The sequence below is a fragment of the Lissotriton vulgaris genome, unplaced genomic scaffold (assembly GCF_964263255.1).
Source record: "Lissotriton vulgaris unplaced genomic scaffold, aLisVul1.2 SCAFFOLD_750, whole genome shotgun sequence".
NCBI classification, from domain to species: domain Eukaryota; kingdom Metazoa; phylum Chordata; class Amphibia; order Caudata; family Salamandridae; genus Lissotriton; species Lissotriton vulgaris.
The window spans coordinates 677103-696302 of NW_028245030.1; the positions used below are offsets into that span (position 1 = coordinate 677103).

Below are 19200 nucleotides of genomic sequence, written 5' to 3' on the forward strand. Positions count from 1 at the left end.
ATTTTTCATGCGTTTCAGAGTAGCTGTGTGGTAGGTGACCTAGTCCGAAACATTTGAGGGTCCTCACACACAGATGCCAAAAGTTTACATTCAGTGTCCGTATTGATGGTTCCGTTGAGAAAGCTCTTTTGATTGACCTGATTTAATTTGAAATGTTATACAGAAGATGTTGGATTATGTGGCAAGTGTAGAAAATAAGGCCATGGAAAATACAGCAAACACTGTATTTTATAATTCTAGTTGCTGGGGCTTACTGTCCATTGAATCAGGCCACGTTTAAAATATGATGCACAACTCACTAAACCTGAAAATACTACAGAACGAAAATATGGAAAAATGGGTCTCAAATTAATTAGGAGTGTACAAATAAGGTGTGTTTGAGTAGCTCTGCCAGTTAAGACTGTGTTTCTTATCAAAATGAGACTGTGCATGGGTTTGATAGTGTTACATCATTATTATAAGATGGTTGTATCTTTGTTGAATGAATACATAGGCATCCGCTAAAGTTGAAAATGAGTATTTCATCAAGTTTAATACAGTGTTTCATCTTTCATAGTACCAGCAATACGGGAATGTCTCTTAGCACCAGTTAGTTTTATTACAGTCAATATTTTTAAATCTTCTTTGGAAGAATTATTCTATAGTCTCAACATTGTCGTTTAGGTACTTTTTATGACCTAAAACGTGATTTTTTTTGTTCATTTCACAGTTTTGTTTAATGTGGAACAAGTTTGCTAATGCCTTGCATCACTTGATAGTTAAACTAATGGCAGACGATGGACTAGGGAATTAATGGGAGAATATTTCTGTGCTGTATTAGAAACATTTTCATACAGTTCAGGAGAGTTTGCTAAATGTAGTCTAAATATGTAGTATTATAGTTTCCTATTCCATTGTAAAACTAGACACTAGATTGAGGGCTGTAGGCTGGCTTTCTAGAATTTTGTGCATGTCCACACATTGGACTTGTGAGGGAACTTTTGGGATTTCCAGCGCCAGGATCTTCCTACTGCAGGACATTTCTGCATCTTCATATGTGCGAGAAAGCAAATTCAGGGATTGATATGATGTTTTATGTTGGCAAGATTAGGATTAATTTTTTTATTTCATGTGATGGTATGAACGCATTCCACAAGTTCAGACCGTTACATTTGACAGATCACCCCTCCTTTTTTTTACTATACCAAATTTCTGTAATATGTAAGAGTCTCACAAATCCTTCATAGCTTTTGTCACAGTTCCAAAGACTTGTCTACTATTGATATGTAAGCCCGCTACAAATAAATAAGCTGTTTTACTGGTTAAACACAGATAGACGTTTATTAAAGAGGCTTCAGTTGCTTTGATTTCTATACAAATCCTCAGTAATAAAAACTGACAAGGCCTTCCACCAGTCTGGAATCCATAGCCCAGCCAGGATAAAGTAATCCTTGGCTTGTGGTCCTTTAAGGCTCTCTTCACTGTGTGGAATGTTGAAGCTTGTGTCAGTTGGTCTGAGGAGAGGATGCATCATGGAGCCTGAGGGAAAGGTGGTGAGAGCATGTGAGCTGTCCACACACCCCTTCCCCATGGACATGTACCCTGGAGGGAAGTGGTCAAGGGTGATATGGGACAAGGTGCTGTCAATAGCTGCCCCTGCTCCATGTCCTGATACCTTGTGAGAGATGGGACGGGGCTTTCCCATTAGTTCAACTTCAGACATGGTATGGGGGAAAGAATGGGATGGGCTCCTTTACTATCTCTTCTGCAACAATTATAGTGTACAAATATCCGATGAAAAATATGGGTCAAACTGTGAGCTTACAGTGATTATATGTTAGAGATGTGCTATTTGCTGTCTTTTTGAAGCACATAAGAGAGACCTATTGGGAGAAGCTGATCTGTGGCTATGTAGAAGGCTTTATGGGAAAAAAATTGCTTCATAAGAAATTGTAAGCCATGGTAGATAGATGGGCAAAACACTCTCTTTTAAACTATAGCACTCCAAAATAAGTACTATTTGCACTTGAAATGAAGTTCTCCCATAATAATAGTCTTCATAGAACAGTGAATCTAAAAGGAACAAGAAAACATAGTTGGATGATAGGTGCTTTGCTGCTGTGTGGAGAGATAGGTATGTTTTTTCTGATGTGAACATGTAAATATGCAGTCTGTGGAATGGGCATTATTGCACAAGGTCTTATCAGTAAGAAGTGGCACCACTGTGATAACTTATGCTCATGAATCCGATTGGTGAGGCATTCCATTGTGGCGTTAAGCGTTTAGTTTTGATAAAGTGCCATAGAGAAATGGTTGCAAACATTTCAATGAGGAATGCAAGCCAGTATTTCTTGCATATACTCTGCTCACTCTTGTGCTTCCAGCACATCTCTCTCCACCAGGCTGCAATACCCTTGTGTAAGCTGTGCACCTTTCAGTTGAAACATGTAAAAAAATATATATTGCACGCCCACCAAGGCTTACAGGAACGTGTACACACACACAAGTTGCATAGCAATTTTGAGGACTAAAAAGGTACCAGCAAATCTGAACTCTTATAGCATTCTCATATTCATGTTTAAAAGTGAGTGTCACCTATTTTTATTTCGTTTTAAGTACTGCTAGTTAGTCTTGGAGTCCACAGGGTGATCGGAGCAGCAGTTTTAAGCCTCAAATGAAACCACTGGATTGAACTTCAAGTGTAAGTTCTGTTTCACTAGGAAGGCTGGGTGTGAGTATCCAGTCTTTACTTGGGCTTCCAAAACAGAACCGTGTTCTGAACAGTAGCTGTTACATTGATTTTCAAAGTTTTGTTTTTAAAGGCAAATGTGTGTTAGGCATTTATATTTTTAATTAGAACACCGATCAGCAAGCACAGTAGCCTAGTTTTTTGAGATTGGAAGTCTAAAGTGATTTTACTTAACAGAGACAAGTATTGATCGTACTGAGAATAGCAGTGCAATTCAAGAGGGCCAAGTGTTCGTGTGACTATACTTACGGTGGCTCTGACCAATGCTTTGCTGTGGTGTGATGCTTTTTATAGTCCTTCTTTATTGACGGTTTTTCGTGTGTTACAAGGAAAATGTACATGTTTCAGGGTAACTTGTAAAATATCACATTAGTATATCAGTGGTCTTTTTATTGTGCTGTCAATGCTTTTAAGATATTTTTTATCGAAATAAAGCTTTAATCAATCAAAACATTAGTACACAGAACAGGAATATACGTAATTGCGGAAAACAGAATGGTCTGCAAATAACTACGTATTAACTCCAAGTGTTCCGAGGGTGATTTCTTCCTGATAAAGCAAGATATAGGGAGAAGAATAAGGGTAGGAACCCCGTCAGTGCAATCGAGGCAAAGTCCCAGTGCACCTTAAAGTAAGAAAAGCAGTATAGAGGCCATCCCACGACTGCTCCTTGAAACGTCCACAATGATTTTCCAAATAACGGTACAAGAGTGAAACAACAATCGCTGAGAGTGAGCCAATTCAACATAAACTATGCATGCTGGTAGGGAAAGTGAACAATAAGATTAGAATAACCCGAGGTGAACTGCGTAAAGTACTGACCTAATATGCTAATAGATCAAAACAGAGTAGTTTACAGAGGAAAAGTAGTAAAGGTGAGAAGCAGGTGTTAGGTGAAGATGGAGGAAATGACTGATATGGGGGATGCAGTCATGAATTGGGTCTGTTTTATTGGAGTGTATAGAAGGGTATGTACGGTTTAAAATGATTGTGAGAACAATGGTTGTGGGAGTGGTTAAATGCTTTCTTAGGAAAACTAGTAGGGGCAACTGAGACATATGATTATTGGTTAGATGATCTGCTTAATTGGAAGGGTAACAGCGACTGTAATGTTGAATATACCTTTCGGATTAAATTGAACCTGAACCACATCTGCATTGCAAATGGTAACATCAGATGGCTGATGATTTGTTGTAGTTTCCATGACGCATCTAGTGGTTGTAGCTTCAGCAGTTATCTGAATCACATGGACACGTCTCCCAAGAGGTGGGTCATTGTTTGAGGAACAATTCTTCAGGAGTTTGTCTGAAAACGTAAACTGCAGTTGCAGCTATCTTTATCCAGTACATACTTGTTTAGTTGAACAAGAAACCTTTATTACTTTGCATTTTTTAAGCGATGGATGTAAGTAGAAACAAAAATTACCCTGCCAGCTTTGCAGTTTATTTTGAGCTGGGGCAAAATAACCCCTTTCTGCTAACACATCCATTGGCTCTGCTGCCCTGGCTCTCGCTGTTAATATACTTGACTATGCTTGCATGAAACATTCAGCGGGATAGATGATGTCTTTACTTAACTTATGTACTACTTTTTTTTAGTGTGGGGTAGTACAGATTTGGCATTATGAGGGCAATTACATTTATGTTTTGTTCGACAACTGATCACCTGAACATAGTTTTATTAAAAGTTTAATGTAGGAGAATGACCTGCTTGCTTAAACTGAATATCTCTTTTCAGCCTTCTCACACACCTCCGTTGATGCCACCTCCTCCACCAATGCAAGCCCAGCAGCCCCAGCAGCTCCCAATACAAGCAGGACCTTTGGTGCAGCCACCACCACCTCTTTTTCTGCAGAACCAGTACGAGCCTGTCCAGCCCCACTGGTTTTACTGCAAGCAAGTGGAGAATAAGCAAGTCTGGATGCCCTTCAGTGTGCTGGACTCTGTCAGCCTGGAGGAAGTATACAACTCTGGTAAGCACTAGAAAAAACTTCTGCTTCCCTTGACATTCATAAATGGCTTTCCTTTTATTTTACGATTTTCATTATCTTATTCATTCTTGCATTCTTTATGGTATTTTACCGAAATAATGAGTTTTGAATTGAAGCAGTGTTTTTGGCAAAGCATTTAACATAACACATATGAATGATACAAACATTACAATAAAAACACACGTTTACATATGCCTTTCAGCAGAAAGCCTGAAACTGTAAAATCAGGCTAATAATGAATTGGCTAGGCTTATAAAGCACATTGCAAATACTGTGTAGATATCAATAATGTAGTGTCAGTAAAACTGTGCATTTAATTGTGGATTCCTGATGATTGAATGCGCGATCTCCTGGATTTATAGGACTTCATCACAGTCATTTTAGCTGAATGAATTCCACCGAAATGTATTCAGTGCACAAATGTATTTATTAAGCTATCATTTTATTTTTCCATCTGTTGTTTATCATTGAGCCTGGGGAAGCCCAGTACCCCCCTGCAGTAGCTTATCATTCACCCTTCTTCCCACTGCCACACTTACACGCAAATACCATTGTTTTTTAGGGCTTGACCTCTGCCAATGCGCAAGCATTGCAGATGTCGAGACATATTGCAGCTTATCCAGAGCTTAACTAAATGGGCGATTTGATGCTGTGCCCGTGAAAAAGCGCGTGCACAGCATCAAAGCCACCAGCCCCCCGACCCCCCCGTCCCCCCACGCCCCCCCCACAAGCTTTCCCCAGCGTGTGCTCTGGCTTTTCTCCTCCCCTAATTATTCACTGCCCACGGCCAGCCGGCACATCAAAGGCTGCTGCTCCCCGTGTGTCTTGCTTTTAGTGGTGTCATTGTCAGCTCTTTACATTAGATGCTATCATGGTACATGAGACCGTACTTTTCTTTAGTTTTTTCATGTACAGATCTTCTCGTATTATTCTGCCATTGTAGATTGCTTTTGAACTGTTGGACTATACTGGGAAGCTCCCTGCCGGTATTCTTCTTTAAAGAAATACTTTTGATAAAAAACATGGTGGTGGTCTTTATCCGACATCCGGGGTTTCTTTCTTATTGTTTTGAGACTTCGTACTGCATTCTGAATTAGAGAATGCTATGTTAATTTTACCCCTATTTGTAGTTTAGACTTGGTATTATTAACACGTGTGCAATGTATGTCTATTGATTGGGGCGGTTCTGGCACCCAGCAGATGCTTTTCACAGGACTCGACCTTGCAAAGTAGATTGTTTTTCTTGCAACTTTGTGCTATTGTAGTGATAATACGGTTCATACCAACTTGCTTGTTTAGCTGCCGTTTTTAATTTTCACTTATTTACTCTGTGGCCGCTACCGGTGATCACGATGCTTTGTAATCTTGGGTTTTTTCCCGCTTAAACTTGTGCTCTCTGGTGTGTCCGTTCACAATTGCGGTCCTTCTCCGTTTTTAAAATATTGAACCAGATGTTATCTTAAACTCCAGGGTTTGTGATGTAATTTTTTTTCAATGTGCAGCCACATTTTGCTAATGCAAGATTTCTTATGTAACAGAATCTGGTACATTTACTCTTGTGACTGACCTTTCAAAATCTCAGTGGCCATCTTTTTTCCCCTTTTTAGGGCTCGACCTCTGCCAATGCGCTTGCCAACCCACCATACAGCTCCACCGATGCACCCACCACACAGCTCCGCCGAGGCACCCACCACACAGCTCCACCGCTGCACCCACCACACAGTTCCACAGAGGCACCCATCACACAGCTCCACAGAGGCACCCACCACACAGCTCCACCGAAGCACCCACCACACAGCTCCACCAATGCACCCACCACACAGCTCCACCGATGCACCCACCACACAGCTCAACAGATGCAACCACCACACAGCTCAACAGATGCACCCACCACACAGCTCCACAGATGCACCCACCACACAGCTCCACCGATGCACCCACCACGCAGCTTCACCGATGCACCCACCACACAGCTCCACCGATGCACCCACCACGCAGCTTTACCGATGCACCCACCACACACCTCCGCCGATGCACCCACCACACAGCTCCACCGATGCACCCACCACACAGCTCCACCGATGCACCCACCACACAGCTCCACCGAGGCACCCACCACACAGCTCCACCGAGGCACCCACCACACAGCTCCACTGATGCACCCACCACACAGCTTCACCGATGCACCCACCACACAGCTTCACCTACACAGCTCCACCTATGCACCCACCACCCAGCTCCACCGATGCACCCACCACACAGCTCCACTGATGCACCCACCACGCAGCTTTACCGATGCACCCACCACACAGCTCTGCCGATGCACCCACCGCACAGCTCTGCCGATGCACCCACCGCACAGCTCTGCCGATGCACCCACCGCACAGCTCTGCCGATGCACCCACCGCACAGCTCTGCCGATGCACCCACCGCACAGCTCTGCCGATGCACCCACCGCACAGCTCTGCCGATGCACCCACCCGATGCACCCACCGCACAGCTCTGCCGATGCACCCACCGCACAGCTCTGCCGATGCACCCACCGCACAGCTCTGCCGATGCACCCACCGCACAGCTCCGCCGAGGCACCCACCACACAGCTCAACCAATGCACCCACCACACAGCACCACCAATGCACCCACCACACAGCTCTACCTACACAGCTCCACCGATGCACCCACCACACAGCTCCACCGATGCACCCACCACACAGCTCCACCGAGGCACCCACCACACCGCTCCACCGAGGCACCCACCACACCGCTCAACCGAGGCACCCACCACACAGCTCCACCGAGGCACCCACCACACAGCTCCACCGAGGCACCCACCACACAGCTTCACCGAGGCACCCACCACACAGCTCCACCGAGGCGCCCACCACACAGCTCCACCGTTGCACCCACCACAAAGCTCCTCCGATGCACCCAACACACAGCTCCACCTACACAGCTCCACAGATGCACCCACCACACAGCTCCACAGATGCACCCACCACACAGCTCCACCGAAGCACCCACCACACAGCTCCACTGATGCACCCACCACACAGCTCTGCCGAGGCACCCACCACACAGCTCCGCCGAGGCACCCAGCACACAGCTCCACCGATGCACCCACCACACAGCTCCACCGATGCACCCACCACACAGCTCCACCGATGCTCCAACTAAGCTCCACCAATGCACCCACCACACAGCTCCACCAATGCACCCACTAAGCTCCACCGATGCACACACCACTCAGCGCAACCACAGCATCACTCAGCGCAACCACAGCATCACTCAGCGCAACCACAGCATCACTCAGCGAAACCACAGCATCACTCAGCGCAACCACAGCATCACTCAGCGCAACCACAGCATCACTCAGCGCAACCACAGCATCACTGAGCGCAACCACAGCATCACTCAGCGCACCCACAGCATCACTCAGCGCAACCACAGCATCACTCAGCGCAACCACAGCATCACTCAGCGCAACCACAGCATCACCCAGCGCAACTACAGCATCACTCAGCGCAACCACAGCATCACTCAGCGCAACCACAGCATCACTCAGCGCAACCACAGCATCACTCAGCGCAACCACAGCATCACTCAGCGCAACCACAGCATCACTCAGCGCAACCACAGCATCACTCAGCGCAACCACAGCATCACTCAGCGCAACCACAGCATCACTCAGCGCAACTACAGCATCACTCAGCGTAACCACAGCATCACTCAGCGCAACCACAGCATCACTCAGCGCAACCACAGCATCACTCAGCGCAACCACAGCATCACTGGTTCAAATATGTTCTTTCAATGTTTCAAGCTGTTTTCAAGCTTTCATGCTTTATTACAATTCACAAAAATATGTTAATATTTCACTTCTGTTCTTGGATTTTCGTCACATTAAAAAACACTGAACATAATCTTCACAAAAGTTATTTACAAAAGTTTAAGCTATTGCCATTACAAATTAAATACATTATTTAAGTACTAATTATTTAAAAAAATTAAAAGCCATTGTTATTTGTAATATCAATACATCTAAGGCACGTAAATACAAAACATGTTGCATTACAAATACTATAGGTGTCACATTTGCGAAAGTTATAACTATTGGCATTGTAAATGACAAAGCTATTAATTTAGCTATTTTAAAAAATAACACATAAATAAAAAAAAATTCATTTACAAGACCAATAGCTCAAACTTTCCTAATGCGAGTCCTATTGCATTTCCAATGCTTGTCTTGGTTACTATTTAATGCCTGTGCATAAATGTATTCTTGGCACTGACGCTGAGAGCGGATGTGGCCCAGGCCTACATTATAGTTTCTTTTGAGCTAGGGTGGAAAAGCCACTTTACTGAGCTGCCCCGGTCAAATCTTTTTTTTTTTTTTTTAACCATCTTAACCCATTCTTCTAAACACATACTGTTAAGTTGTAATGAAATAGCCCCAGCCCGCTTCAGGTAATGAAGGCACATTTCTTTTATTGGGTACTGTCTTTTCTAACTGATTCCTTCACAATTCCACCACCTATATTCCAGTGATGATGTGCTTGTCACAGAACAACACATTTTCACATGGTTATAGAACACTCCGGTCATAGCTGATTCGGTAACCTATGATAACACACATACGTCATCTGTAATGTATTGATATTTCCAAATCACTTTCTTTTCCCTTGGATAGTCCAACCTCCATTCTGGGTGCCCTGATTGTATTATTTTTAAAGCACTTAACTCTCATTGGTAGATCATGAAGCTCTTCGGTTTGCATTGCAGTCATAGTTGCCCTGCTCAGTGCATGGTTAAACGGGTATTGTTTGTAGCCTGGCCTGATTGGGACATGCTGAGTGCGGTGTGCAAGGTATGATGATGTGGTGTAAGCTTGGTCTGTCAAAGTTTGTTGCGCGTAAGCATGAGGTTTTTCAGAGAGTGCAAGAATGGTCGCGGTCGTACATGTAGATTTTTTACCGTCTTTTGTATGAATAGTATCGCGCATCCTTGAGGTGTTTAGGGGTGTGTGGAGTACACAAAGTGCACAAGAACCTACCCTAAAGCAGACACCGTTTGTGCAGTCGAATTGGGACAGTTAGCCCAGTGCCTCTCCAGTTTTAAGCAACATGTAAAATGTTTTCTTTACACTCTAGATGAGCTTTTTTAATCAGAAAAAGCCGACATGGCGTGCTGTTGTTGTGTGGCACACTTTTGAATCCGTCAGTGGGAAGAGAGGTCATGCTGTTTATTTTTATATTTTTTTTAAAAAGAATTGAAACATGCACCTTTATTTAACTCTGCCACAATTCTCTCTTTTCAGTGCACTTATTACATGAGGATTTGGAAAAGCAGAGTTTGCTGTTTGAGGTCTTATGTTTGGCTTTTTTTCTCTACACCTCTCTTTACTGGCATTACATTACAGAATAAGTCAAGGAACTTGAACCCATGTGCACCACCTAGGAAGTAATCGGAGATGGCAGCCCCTGCTGATCCTTCAAATGCCCAATTTCTGTCACTGTGACAAAGGCCGTAACTCATTGAAAATGGAAATAAATCAGCTGTGCCACCAGTAGTACATCTTTTGTCCTTTAAAGATACAAAAAAATAAAACAAAGAGAAAGGTTGGCTTGTTTAGGTAATTTTTTTTATCCAGAAGTGGCTGGTAATTAGAGTAGGGGGATGGGTGGGCCCCACACACACATACTTGTCCATTTACAGGCACACTCACTCATACCCATCCACTGACAAGCCCGCTCACATACACACACCCGTTCACTGCAAGCAACACTAATGCATACAGTCATACATATAAACACACACTTGCGCACCAAACATTTAATGAAAAATACCAGGCTGCAGCAGTGAAGTCGGGCGGTGAGAGGGAAACCTCAGTTGTTTCTGGATAATTGGGGATGCTGCCTTCTCTCATTGGCTGACCTTGTTTTGGGTCAGCCAATGAGAGGAGGCAGCAGCCCCTTATTCGTCACAGAGTGGGATGGGGTCAGTTAGACTGCTGACCCCATCCCACTCTGTGACGAGGCGTGAGGTTGGAGGTGCTGGTTTGTAGCCTCCGCGCTAAGAAGCGCCCCTTAATGTCTGCCACAGAGCCCACTATGGAACCTCTGAAGTGTTTGGAAAACAAGATGACCATCCCGCCCTTCTTACTCGTACCCCAAGACCAGAACTGCAAGGGAAACCCCCTGTGTTGCATACGTTGCGTGTCTTTCTGAAGAAAGTGAGTTTCTTGAAGTAGACCTATATCCCCCTCCGAATGCTCGAGTAAGGAAAGGACTGCCCTCCCTTGGTAGGTTTGTTAAGGCCTCACACATTATAGCTGACTACCTTAACTTCCATCAGGTTGGAAGAACCACAGGGCTATATGTCTAATGCTATGAAGCCGATAGTGAGGAACAACAGACCATGGAATGGACCGCATAAGCATATGTGACTGGACTGACCTAACCAAAACGGCTATAAGTAAAAAGCTCACTGGATAGAGGACCCACTCCCACCCCCCCCCCGTCCCCCCCACCCCACCCAACAACCGTATAAACAAACCCTGGAACAATAAACTAACAGCAAAGGCAAGCACACTAAGTTCAACTTGACAGAGGGTCAGGAAGACGTGGAGACCGCCAAAAGAGTGAGGGACCTCCACATTTAGCAAAGAGAAAAATCCCCCGCCCCACCTGGCCCAGGGAAGCGAAAACAAACCCACACATACGTTACCCTCAGTCATTAGAGTCCAGAGAGTCCCCCCTCTGTACCAGCGAGGGTCCGGAGAACTGCTTAACACTCTTTGATCATCATTGCGCTTCAGGGCAAAGGCGATCAAGACCCTGGCCGCGCCGGGTACCACATCTTGAGGGCCAGGGCGTTCCCGGCCCTGAGGCCTCCGGCTGGGCGGTCAGATTGTCGAGGTTTAAGTTCAGCACCTCACAGACCTTGGTCATGGAGTGAACTTGGTGTAGCTTCCTGTCGAGACGGAAAAGGAGACGAAACTGGTGCCCCTAGGAATAGGATATAATCTTTGATCGGAGGTGGCTATTCACGGGGCGAAAGTCTCTTCTCTTTTGAAGGGCACTGGCTGCCAGGTCTTGGAAGAGCTATGGTATGTGCTCACAGAAACGTATAGGTTGACAGGAGCGGGCTGCCTTAAGGATCTCCTCTTTCACGTTTAAATCGTGCACGCACACCAGAATGTCTGCAGGTGGGCGATTTGGCTGATTGGGGGGGGTGGGGTGGGTATTCGATGACATCGGTCGATCTTGACGGAGTATTACGCCGTTGCATTCAGAACTGCCCCGAAGAGGTCTTGAACATATCCTTCCAGATCTTCCCCTTCTGCTCCGGTTGGGAAAGCATTTATACGAACATTTTTCCGTCTGGACCTATTCACTAGGTCTTCGGAGTGTGACTGGAGGTCCAGTTGCTGATCCCGCAACCCTTGGATTTCTTATTGAAGGGCAGCGATCTCCTCGTCACTGGTAGTTGACGAACCCTCCAGTGCGGCCACCCTTTTGCCGACTGCGTCCACATCTCTCCTTACTTCCCGGAGATACGCCTGCAGGACCATCTTGATGGCCCAGGATATCTTCCCTCTAGGAGGCAAACAGGGCTTCCAGAAATTCCCTCGTCACTGAGCCTTCTGAGCCATCCCCAGCTGAGACCGGACTGGCTCCTTGGGAGTCCCCAGCCGATTTCATAAGAAGATCCCGGACAGACCGGTCTTTTTTACTTTTATTCATCGCCATAGTGGAGTCCCGAAGCTGTCCCACCCGTGTCGAGAAGTTGCGTCGAGGGGAAGGAATGCATGGTCTTCAGACGGCCTCTGGACGAGCGAGTAAGTGCACCCGCTCCCTTAAGCTCTATCGCCTGTATTCAGACTCTCTGCAAGCAGTACAGTCCGTGTACTACAGCAGGGCCGTGCCCAGGTGGCCCCACTCGCCATGTATCCATTGCAGTCAATGGCCCTTATGCTGCCTCTGGGGACTGTCCACGTCCTGGTTTGGCTGAGATCAAAATCCGCAAGACGACTATACACCCAATCGATCCACCCAGCTGCAGCCCGAGGCGCTGCTAGGCTTCAGCCACACAGGAGCGTTGCCGAGTGTCAATGATTCAAAGTTCTGCTCTGCGTCGTAGGCCTCTCGTGCTATGCACTGCACTTAAAGGACCCAACAAAGGGAGAGAGATCCTGGCTCCTCCACTGCTCTACAGGCTGCACTTCCTCCCATCCCAGGTCCGTCTCTGTGGGCTCAAAGGTGTCAGGAGGCCGCACCCCCCTCAGTTAATGTCAGGGGCACGGTAGGGGGCCGCAGAAACACCACCTTGGGTCACACGCTTCACAGGCCTGAGTACCCCTTAATCCCTTCGCTGCGGGGGTAATTCCCCCTCTGTGCTGAGGGAGAGGGGGGCGCTCACAGCGCCCGCATGCTCATGACGAGCTGAGCTAGTCATGAGCTACAGTGCTCCTGTGCTCATGACGAGCTCAGCTCGTCACAGGTGCATTGGAACTCTCGGCACAGCAGGGGAATTCTCCCCGCACCTGAGCGTTCCACGACCCATGACGATCTGAGCTCGTCATGAGCACCGGAGCACTGTGCCTCATGACGAGCTTAGCTCGTCATGAGCATGGAAAAGACTAATGGCTCACCGATAATGTAGTGCGTGGCTCTGCTCAGTCCGTGGCCGCCCAGCTCCTACTGTGATTAGGCCTCCCAGTGCTCTCACAACTGCAAAGAGGTCGCACCCAGTATGTGCCAATCGGGTGGCCGAATCCATGCTAGACGAGCAGATGGCCGCCCTCCTTTCCCCAGGGCTTTTTCCGGGCATGGAGCCTCAAGCGAACCGGCCCCCCAGACAGCAGGGAACCAGGCGGGTCTTCCACTGCGACTCCACGTCTCGTCACAGGCCCCCTCACAGGCCTGGGAGCTAGTCTCCGCACGTCTGGCGACCATGCAAATCGTCATGCTCCTATGTGGGGGTCCTTCCAACTTTTCAATGGGGTCGTGTGCCACTACGGCCCCTGTTTGCGTTCGGCTGGCCCCTGTAACTGCCTCCGCTCCTCACTGCAGGAATGCTGGAGGCCTCCCGGCTTCTCACCGGCTAGCGGGTGAGTCGTTCTTAGCTCCCAGCTTGGAGCGCAACGAAGTCCCTCAGCTTCTGGTAGGGGATCCGGGTGCCATGGGTACTATAGGGTGTGCTATAGACCCGGCGGGAGCGGATCTCAAGCAGGACACGTGCGCTCACTCCGCCATCTTGGCCATGCCCCCAAAATGTATGTTTTTGATGCAAACATTTCAACTGCTTTTTATGGTTTGGATTAACAGTGCAGCTGTTGCCAAACAATTACGTAAGGATCACCATTAGAGGAGGTTTGGCTGATCCCACATGGTGGCAGCCAGTAGTACGTGTTTTGATTAGGCAGAAGTAGTGCGCTTCCTCAAAAAAGGGCTTTCCCGCTACACAGTTGTGATCATTTTGTTTACTTCTCCAGCTGCCTGAAGTTGAACTTTCAGGGGCACGTACATGACTCTGTAATGCTCTCAAATGTCTTTGATAACGAGATAATTTATAGTCTTTTTCTCTGGCAGTAGCACAGAAAGCAGTCCATTACCTAAATTGATTTTTAGGTCTGGAGTGACAATGCAACTTTTTCCTGACCTTTTAACCTACATCAACATTATTCTACCGTTCTTTGCTTCCACACAAATACATATCCATCCTCATCCTATCTGCTTGTAATGCTTCACATTACCATGCAACTTTATTTTAAGGCCAGACCTATAGGCATTGCCAGTGCTTGTTTAACATTTCATTTTAGATTGTATGCTACCTTTCTTTTGAGTGTAGAGGATTAAAATAAATGTCAGACAAATGAAAGTAGAACAAAATGAGATATGAAAGTGTGTTTGGGAACAGTTTTAAACAGTTCACAGCAGTGTGGCTAGTAGACCTTTCGTTGCTGTTCAATTTAGTTGCATTGTTACAGCAAAGAGAATTTGCAGTGTATACCTTTTGTAGGTGTTATAGTAGGTTTCAGTGTAGCTCAGAATATTTACATGGTGTTTTCCTGCTCACTAGTCTGCTTCCCTTAACCCCCCTTCTTAGGTGTCCTGGGATTATGATCGGTTAGCACATTAATTGTAGGTGTTAGTAATCATTGCAGATACTTGGGAATTGCCCTCGTAGAATTGTTAATCAACATGTCTTTCAGGGTGTGGATATATTTTAGAAGTGTAATGTGAGATAAGAGAGAGATATGATCACCTAAGACTTCAGCTCTGCTTCTCAGCATTTAAGCTATCTTTCATCCAAAGTGATTGTATCAGTTTAGTTTCCTTAGTTCTAACTACAATCAGAATTTTGGGCAGATCCTTTGTGGCAGGACTTGAAGGAACATAGGCTGGTTCTCTGGCAGGTTTGAGGCAGATAGGTTGGCATGGCAGTTTGTAAGCTGGGTCGCCCCCTGAGAGCTTTGTGTCTGAATTTTATGGAAGTCCTACCAGGCGATGGATCAGCATGTGGCTTAATGGTTAGAGCGGCAGACCCTGATGCTGAGGTCTGGCCCGGGACCAGGGTTCAATTCCCGATGCGGCAGGGTCTTGGCCTCAATGTCCGCGGACTCGATAATTCTCTGCTCGGTGCCTACTCTAATCATGGGTCCCACTCTGCAACTCTGGGCAATAGCTTGCTTAATCTCCACAACGGCCCCACTAGCGCTGGGGATGCCTGGCTTCACCTTGTGGGTGCCCAGTAGGGAGCATCTCGCAGGGAAAGCCAGGAAAGTTTCCACAGCGGTATACAGCGCTATGATGCCCCGAGAAGGGGCGGCAGTGCGCTTTACAAGTATACATATATTTACATTTACATAACAGTTCTCTGGGCTCCAGATGGGTGTGTTTGGGAGTGGGGTGTGTAGGAAGGTGGATATCTGACTATATGGTTACCCCAACTTTTTGCCTAGTGTTCAGCTGGTTTTTGACTTAGTTGGCCTGGGATCCTGCTATTCAGGGCCCCAGGCTATTTGCTCTCTCTGTAAAATGGACTCCATGTACTTTAGGTATATATCCAATTGAGTATTGGGTCACCTTGTGAGCCCCTGTATGGTGTACCATAGGTACCCAGGGCATAGGTGCATCCAAGGCCTACCAGGGGCTGCAGCATGTATTATGCCACCCCTGGCTGGCCATCCAAACTGACACCACAGGCTGAACACTCCGCTTGTGCAAGGTGTGTAATCACCCCTTGCTTAGATATAGTATTCCTATATCTACCCTTATATATCGACACATATATACCTATAAGTCACTCCTATGGCAGGCCTTGACAATCCTGAAGGCAGAGTGCTTGGTTTTATGTGAGATGGTGCTCTAGCATGAGCTGAGCCTGTCTGCAGCTTTCGGAACCATGTCCTTATAGCTGGTCTATGATATAGCCATACCATATACTCTTAAGTGCATTATAATCCTCGCGGTTAATGCTAACTTTGGTTTGGCTTTATCTAAACATGTCGTGTAAGGTGTCAAACACTTTGGAATACTGCCCCCGCAAGTTCTGGCGGCTGGGGTAGCATTCCACCCTTCTAGAGGGAGAAGACATGTAGTTACTGCTTTACCCAGTTAAAGTTAAACAGAGCCTCAGCATCACAAAATGGATGCTGCTGCCACAGACACGAGTCTGACCTCCTGCTGCTGGACGAAACTCCGGCAGGGGAGACCTGGACAATAGTTTTCCTGCCTTGGGAGGTGCTAGCACCTCCCCAGACAGACTGTAGTGGATTGGGGCAGGGTGGGTTCAATGGGAACTGCTGTTTCCAGACACTGCCTGGGGCATACAAGGTGCTCCATGCATAGCCCCAGCTCTGGCGCGAAACTGGACAAAAAGAAAGGGGTGTAACCACCCCCTTTTCAGGTTTCACCCATAGGAGGGGCCTAGCAGGTAATCCAGCCCCTTAGATTGGTATAAAGTTAGGAGCTGTGTCTAGAGACATTAGATTATCCTGGAAAGAAACTCTGAAACGAACTCTTGGACCTTCAACGTTCCATTTCTACTGGAAGACTGAAGACATCCCTTGTGGTCAAGGAGTGACCACCCTGTGCAAACAGGCACCATCAGTAACTTGTCGGTTTGCTTTGTCGACGCTACTGCCGGAACCCGAAGACTCAGCGACGCAGACTCTAGACTTCCAGACTTCTCTGACTCCGACCCACATCCACAGTAAAGCTGAGACCCTTGGCGGACACGAGAGACGTGGGACGGACCCCCTGCAGTACCTGCTTTTTGCTAACTGTATAGCTTCTGAGGCGTCCTCGAAGTTGTGCATTGGGGATTGAGAAGCCCCAACAGAGCAGTAAGTGCACCGAAGCTCAGCCCTCCACACTCCACGAGTGCTGCGTGGGGCCTGCCCCTGCATTTCTCCTCGATGGGTCTTTGCGGTTGCTAGCCTGTTGGCTAGTGGCCCTCCTGAAGACATCCTTTTGAAACCACACCGCTTGCCTGGTTGCTCCGGGCTTGCCCCTGCTTTCCTGTAAAGGGGACGCTCCCCAGACCTTGTTGGTCTGAACAGAAACCAATCTTCCCTTCCTGCATGGATTGCCTTTGCCAAGGCTTGTTGGGTCCCATCTGGACCCCAATACCGCCAACAGCTAGATCCTTTGTGGGACAGTCTGTATCCAGCTCCTGGTCGTCGTCGATGCCTCCTGGTCCATGTGGCTGTGGAGACGAGCTTCATCTCTTCACCTGATTGCATCTCAACATCGCCTGGTTCCTTCCTGGTTCCTTCCTGGTCACTCGCTAGTGACCCAGACTCTGTCCCCTCTGCTTTCAGGTTCTTCACTGCTCCGATCCACCCTTGGATCCATCCGGACACTTTCCTCCTGGTCGCTTGCAGCACTTTCTTGCACCTCTCCATAGGATTGATCGACGAAACCCGACACGAAAGAACACCTATGCACCCGGCTTTCCTGGGTGAGGTAACTCGAGTACTCCGGTGCTCCCATGGGTAGTAACTATCCAAGTGTCCTAGTTTAACTGGGTTTTCCCGTAGTCCACCTGGAAGTGTCTGAAATCTATTACTTTGTAACTTTTAGGTTCCCATTGAAAGTCTATGGTAACCCGTGTGTGTTTAGACACTGCGCACGCATCCTGCGGGACTCCTACTTCCTAACCTTTGGTTGTTCAGTGTAGCCGCAGCGATTTCCTAGGCCTACTCACCTTTCTTGAAGTGGTTCTTATACCACTTACTTAGTATATGGTTCGGGATGCCCTTAGGGCAGAATTGTATTTGTGCAACTTATAGTATGCTTATTGAATAACTTGCGCTGTATCTCGAACTTTGACCTCATAAAGAGTGCAGAGGGGTTGTGTTAGTAATACATACATATATATTTGATATATACCTTGTGTGGTGTCCTTTCATTTGGTATTCAATGGATTATAATTGGTAAAAAAATTTGGCTTAACAGGTTCTCTGAAGTGTTAGCCTAAGACTGCTTTGTCCATGCTACCACTAGGATAGCTGGTCTATAAGGTTGACTTTACAACCATCACCATAAGGGTTGTTTGGACTGATACAGGGTGCCCACTAGAATAGTGGACATCACACATCAGGCCAACTTCTCACAGGGTGGTATTTATCGGAGCTCCACATGAGCAAACATTTTAGTGGTGCTGACAGTCTTCTTCTCTGTGTGAGTGGGATTTATAGGACCCGCCTGGGTTAAGCCTATCATTAGGGTTTCATATACCAGGACATAAAGTGTTTATTTCGGCCTGATTACTCTGGACCACTTGTTTTTCTATTTGTTGTGTAATTTTTGTGGGGGAAATGTGATAGCACTTCGGATCGCCGTTTGACAGTGTGAATGGACATTCAGTGGCTTATTGGACCATTTGGCTGTCTCGTGAGTTCTGTGATACATTGAGAAATGTCCATAACTATGGAAAGCTTTACAGCCATTTTGCTTTGTTACTTTATTTGAGGAGTGCTGTAAAACATTAAAACCATTAAAATGAGTAGTCCGTGCTAACATACATATTAAACCCAATTTTGAGAGAACATGCAATAAAATGTGTTTTTGTTTCCAGTCCAGCCTGACCCTGAGAGTGTGGTACTGAGCACCGATGGTGGTCGTTATGACATCTATCTGTATGACAGGACGAGAAAGGCTGTTTACTGGAATGAGGAAGAGTCTGAAGTGCGGCGCTGCACCTGGTTTTACAAAGGAGACACAGACAGCCGGTTTGTTCCTTACACCGAGGAATTTAGCGAGAAACTGGAGGTATGTACTGGCTCTGTAACAGATTGGTTATTTTAGCATGCAGGGAAAAGAGGTGTGTTCCTTACATATGATTAGATTTCCAGTGTAGGCTTCCCTTTCATACCTTTCTGAAGCTATAAACACAAGTTTCCATACTCTGTCGGAAGATGTAACTTTGCTTATTTCCATGCACCTCAACACTAGCTTTCTTGCTCATCAAAATC

The 19200-nt window shown here is 46.6% G+C and overlaps 1 protein-coding gene across 1 annotated transcript in view; it reads left to right on the forward strand.

Moving 5' to 3' along the window:
• LOC147666659 (SEC23-interacting protein-like) overlaps positions 1–19200 on the forward strand; it is a 257834-nt gene that overhangs the window by 15668 nt on the left and 222966 nt on the right. Inside the window, exons 3-4 of the mRNA XM_086948989.1 lie at positions 4466–4700; positions 18804–18997. Coding sequence (XP_086805115.1) covers positions 4466–4700; positions 18804–18997 — 429 coding nt within the window. The remainder of the gene's footprint in view (positions 1–4465; positions 4701–18803; positions 18998–19200) is intronic.